The sequence below is a fragment of the Portunus trituberculatus genome, chromosome 37 (assembly GCF_017591435.1).
Source record: "Portunus trituberculatus isolate SZX2019 chromosome 37, ASM1759143v1, whole genome shotgun sequence".
NCBI lineage: Eukaryota > Metazoa > Arthropoda > Malacostraca > Decapoda > Portunidae > Portunus > Portunus trituberculatus.
Window position 1 is genome coordinate 14503584 of NC_059291.1, and position 5566 is coordinate 14509149.

The window sequence follows — 5566 nt, forward strand, 5'->3', positions numbered from 1 at the left end:
TTTCTTGCCTCATATATAACATTTTAATCATTATTTCTTAGTGAAACTTAGTATTCATTAATAGTAACACGTTTTTCTTCCCTTAGTAATTTGGGTCCATATTTTAAGTTGCACAGGAATCCATCATCTCGGTGACTGCGTTCATGAAGTCAAGGAACAACAATTAAAGGGATGTGGCTAGCACATTGGGTTATTGATGCTCAATAGTACATGACTAGTTTATTATTAAATACTGTACACAATAAATGGGCCATTCCGTCTCATAACAAATGGCAAGCGTGTCCCTGCTACGAAATGCCAATGGAGGAAGCGAGTGTGAAGTGCTGACGCGTGATTCCGCATCCATATTCTAACGCCGAGGAGATCCATCTCGGGCACGTGATGCCCGCCCCCTGCGGCGAATTGTTCCTCTTCTTCCCGCGCTGACTAAGGTGAGCGAGGCGCCAGGCTATGGCGACTCATGGTAGGGAAGCTGGCATGCAGTGTAACACAGGGACGGCGAGTCGTCCGCTTGACTCCCGCCTTACTCAATCAATACAATGAATTACATAAAACACCAAGTAATGGACAAAGTCCAGCTGGACTCTGCTCTCGAAGCATCCGCTTTGGTACACAGCAGCAGGGGCGAGCCTACCTAGGGCGCTGGATGCCTGCTGCCGGGAAGTATCGTGTCCTATGGGAGAGAGAAAAATAGTCATCAAATGTTAATCGTACGTGTTTTTTATGCTTTAACAAGAGTAGGTAAAAAGCTTTCAGCAGTTTTTGCTAGCAAAATTTTATGTAAAAAGAGCAGCTCCACGCACCTTCAGCTGAGGCAGAAGTTGAGGTCGTGGGTCGCATCGTGCAGCCACTCGCCAGAGTACTTGCTGATGTGGCCGTCACTCCAGTCAATCACCACTCCAAACACGTTGCTCTGCATCACAAGGGGAAATTAACTACTGTATAAAAAAAAAAATAAAGTACAGCAAAAATAAAGCAGCAATCTGCCATGGAAAGAAACCATATGTTACGTAATATGAATTCTCACCTGAATGATCTCAGGCTGGATGGCGGGCTGGAACTCCGTGTGTATATCAGTGGTGAGGTGAGTACGGCACCTGTGGCACTTGCAGTGGTCTCTGAGGAAGCTGTAAGGGATCTGGCTGGTCCGCCCGTCACAGAACTGAAGGTGAAGGGAATCGCTGCCTGTGCTGGCCGCCATCACCCCGATGCCTAGGGGCAGAGCACACCGTTGATGTTGCTTCACATATACATACATAGAAATTTCCACTACTGATGCTGCTCAATTAACGCGTCAGGCGCAGTGTCTATGCTGACCTCTCACTCACCTGGACGTACAGACTCCTCGTAGCCCAGCTGCTGGCGCGCGGCGGCCGCCAGGGTCAAACTGCGGCTGTGGGCACAGGTGTGGCTGCGGCGGCTCACCTGTCGGGGGAACAATCACACACTTAGCAACACTGCAAGGTGACGAGGACAGCCCCTGTCCTCCCCATTTAAAGAGAGACTTTGTATATGTACACGTACGTGTGCATATACACAGTATGTAACCTTGTAATTCTGATATTTCAGTGCAAGTCATGATGTGGCCCTGTTCTGCTCCTTATTTTTTGCGTGTGGCACGACAGACAGTGATGAGATATTCTGGTGTGTCAGTCTTTAAAGCACACCATTACAGTGATTTGTTTTTTTATTTCAGTCATGAAAATTTTCCCGATACATGATCACATGCACTCTGGACAAATAATTTCGATGATAAAACTTGAACAAAAGGAGTATGATAATGCTGTCAGTGACACTCATCGTGCTGTCTTGTCTTGATAAAAGAAAATAAAGAAAGCCTGTTATGCCTTAAGAAAAGTACTATGGCAGTGTACGACAGTAGTTCGGGGCAGGTGCAATAAAAAAAAAAGTTTGGTGTGAGGGTGCCACTGAAGGTGTGCAAACCTCGTCACTGACTCAGTTTTACGTACCTGTAGCCTGGCTGTGTTTCTGAGGGCCGCGGCCCCTGAAAGAAGGGCTCTTGCGTAGCGTTGGGACGACATGTCACTAAGTTATGTGGAACGTGCGGTGCGTATGGTCGCTGTGAGGGAAGTGCTGACCATCCACCGGCTGGCGCTTCTTATACCCCGCTTCCTGCGTTGCCGCGTCCCGCCGCGCCTGTGTGCTCACTTCATTCTCTGTTATCTTGTTTTTGCTGTTTCATAGAATAATATTGAGATATCGAAATTGTAACAGGTACAGGAGGTGCTACAATTTTAATGACTAGCTTTCTTTGTGATGTCTGTGCATGACAATGGTGAGCGGAGCATCGGTGGGCAGAACAGTGTTGGTGCTGCGGAGAGAGGGAGAGAATATCAAAACACCACGGAAAGTGTGGCAACTCGCCCCACTCAGATGGTCTTTGAGCTCCTTGCTCTAAACAGTCAAGGTTTTCTAACTCTCCTCTTACAGGCTACAAGATCAAACTAGCTATTCGATGCTCTTCGTAGGAAGCTGTACTACAATGTTGACGCTTACATGGTACTAAAATGAACAAATCACAACTTTCCTTTCCAGCGCTGAGGATAGCGTCATGTCACATGATAACACACTGTTTCATAATGGAGCGACGATCGTTTTGTATCAGGCATATTTTCTATGTTTGTCTTGAAGTATATTGAGTGTATGGTATGTGTGATGCTATAAACTAATTCCGACCAACTTTTAGTGATATCATTTCATGAACACAAACATGAGACTGTTTTGTTGATGGCCCCGGTGAACGTGTGGCGCTGGAGGACTTCCTGATCCTCGTCACGTAGACCACAGCAGAGGGACGCTGCCCTCGCCGGAATGGTGAAACTTACCGGTGTCTCCCACCCTATTGCGGACAATATATGGGAGAATGTTAGTGGATCTGTGTCCTGAGATCAATAAAGCACAAGGTCATGTAAGGAGAAGAAACAATTTCAGTGTGATTGTTGAAGAAAAGCCTTTCTTGTCACCCTCATGGATAGCGGCGGCTGGGCTTGCCCTCCCTTACCCCGTTCACCTCACTACCAGGCACTATTACCACCACAGCAAGAACATCCAGAGTGTTGTTGCTCACTTCAGCTGCATGCCACACGGCTTCTCGTCAGGAATACTTTGCAGCATGACATCTCATCCATCACTAATCTTTGTTGTCACGCCAGGATTTCATAGTCGCCATGTTGTTTTATTGAAATAGTACCAATGAAATCAGAATATAAACAGAGTGCAGAGGTCAAACGACCCAGACAAAACAGGGCCTGCACACATAGTGCCGCGGTAACTGTTATATCCTTAATAGTAAATTCATTATTTGATATTAAGTTTAACATCTATGCTGTATTTGTGTTTGTTTTATGGCTGCTATATCTACCCGCTCATACACCTTACCACCTTCTGCCCATCTCATGTATTCTATTCATGTCAGCTGACTAAAGTTCGTTACAAAGCATCTCTTACTCTAAGTAGCATGATTAAGTACTTAGCGTTAGTGTTTAAAGTGATTTGCTTTGTATCTATTTATAATCAGTGTTTGGTATGAAATCAGAGAGAGAGAGAGAGAGAGAGAGAGAGAGAGCATCGGTGTTCCAACGTTACACATTCCGGTATTAACGTCGTGTAGAGGGTTAGCTGGGAGTCAGTGATGGGTGGGCGTATCTCTCTCTCTTCACTTCTCGCACTTCCACTGCCACGAACCCGGCAAAGTTTGTTAGGAGAGAGGTGTTATCTGCTCCCCGCCCGTTACGTAATATGACTTGGGCCTTGGAGGGAGGCGGTGGCGTGATGCCTGCCGCAAGCGAGTTATCTATCCACACTCTTATCTTACACTGCTGCCGTAAACTGGATCCTACTACTACTACTACTACTACTACTACTACTACTACTACTACTACTACTACTGCTACTACTACTACTATAGTTGTGATCATCGTCTTCATCACCATTTCTATTACGTCTTCCCTCTTCCCTAGTGCTTGCTTCTAAAAAAGGGAATGAGGGAGGGGAGTTAGTGAGGAGCACAGGGCCAGACATGCATTAGGAAGGGGGGAAGGGGTTAGAGGACGATTAGAAACCTTGGCTTGAGAGAGGGAGGATGCTCGTGTGTGTGTGTGTGTGTGTGTGTGTGTGTTGTTGTATCATTTGTACGCATTTATCTCATGCGAATTAAAACAGTTAAAGTCTTTCTGTTGTACAAGAATCCGTGTCAATATTTTTTTTCGCTCTTATTTATTTTTCATCTCAAGTGCTACGTGGCAAATTATTTTTAGGTCCCGGTGCCGGGAAGCTTCTCATAATGTCAACTATCTGAGTGCCGGACAGCTGAATCTTTCCCGCAGTGTTTGGGGTTAAATGTTCTGTAATCATGATCACCAAACAATATCTTATGTCTAGAACCCATCCATCCCCTTGCACTCGTTCAAATGTCCGTGACTCTCCTTGGAAACGAATGTAGTACATAATTGTGTTGTGACAGCGGAACAGACACAGAGAGGTCATAAGGGGCGGTTAAATATTATTACGACGTTCTGGCATGATCTGCTCACTGACTCCAAGACAGCAAATAGTTACGGGCTTATATTCGTACACTTTTCTTTTCTCATCAGGACAGAGATGGAATAGTCAGATTCTTATAGACATTTCCCTATTGATGATGCAAAATGCTTGTTAAGATATCAATAGACATGAAACCATCCTTGAAAATCCATTAACTTTCTGTACTACCACATGAAACGGAAATAGGACATTAGAATGTTCTGAAACACTCATCCTCGCGGCGCGTTAGAAGCAGTGGATGCAGTGTATGGCTAGGAATGGGAAGGGAAGGTGTGCTGGGAGAGCGGCGGTGATATCAGTGTGTTGCCATGAACTCGGAGTACACGCAACCGGCCCCGCCCGCCTCAGTACCGCGGGACTGGGATGAAGGCGACGCGTGATAGGATGGCAGCCGGCTCTGCGTGTGTGTGTGTGTGTGTGGGATCCCCTTCCCTACCCTTACCTACCCATCCCTCCCGACATTGTGCTGCCACTCTGTAGGATGCCGGTCTCGTCCGCTCATCTCTCCCCGACGACAACAGGGATACTCTCGCTCACTCCCCGAAACCAACACGGGAGGCGGGGAACTCTGCTGACGTTTATGAATTGTCACAAAAAAGGGTGGATACGTAGCTTGGCTAAATAAATGAGTAAAATTAAAGTGATGAGTAGAGGAGTAAGTGCGTCAGTTGGTTCGATAACAGGACTTTTGCTTACGTCTGTAGGTAGACAAAGATAAATGCATACACACATAAGGAAGCTTCGAGAAAAAGAAATGTTTAAAGGACACTAAAATTCTAAACCTGATAAATCTTAATGTATAAAAATTTAACTCAGATCTACACACACACACACACACACACACACACACACACACACACACACACACACACACACACACACACACACACGTGACCAGCAGACGACCGTGGTGAATTACACACGCGCGCACACACACACACACACACACACACACACACACACACACACACACACATATATTATTATTATTATTATTATATCA

General features: G+C 45.8%; 1 protein-coding gene across 1 annotated transcript; it reads right to left on the reverse strand.

Annotated features, from left to right (window-relative positions):
- Nucleotides 1-207: 207 nt before the first annotated feature.
- On the reverse strand, nucleotides 208-2780 carry LOC123513859. Its single transcript, XM_045271284.1, has 5 exons — nucleotides 1971-2780; nucleotides 1329-1425; nucleotides 1028-1212; nucleotides 804-913; nucleotides 208-673 (listed from the first exon to the last, which is right to left on the reverse strand). Exons 1-4 carry the CDS (start codon nucleotides 2040-2042, stop codon nucleotides 806-808), a joined length of 462 nt encoding a protein of 153 aa, XP_045127219.1. The 5' UTR covers nucleotides 2043-2780; the 3' UTR covers nucleotides 208-673; nucleotides 804-805.
- Nucleotides 2781-5566: the final 2786 nt, after the last annotated feature.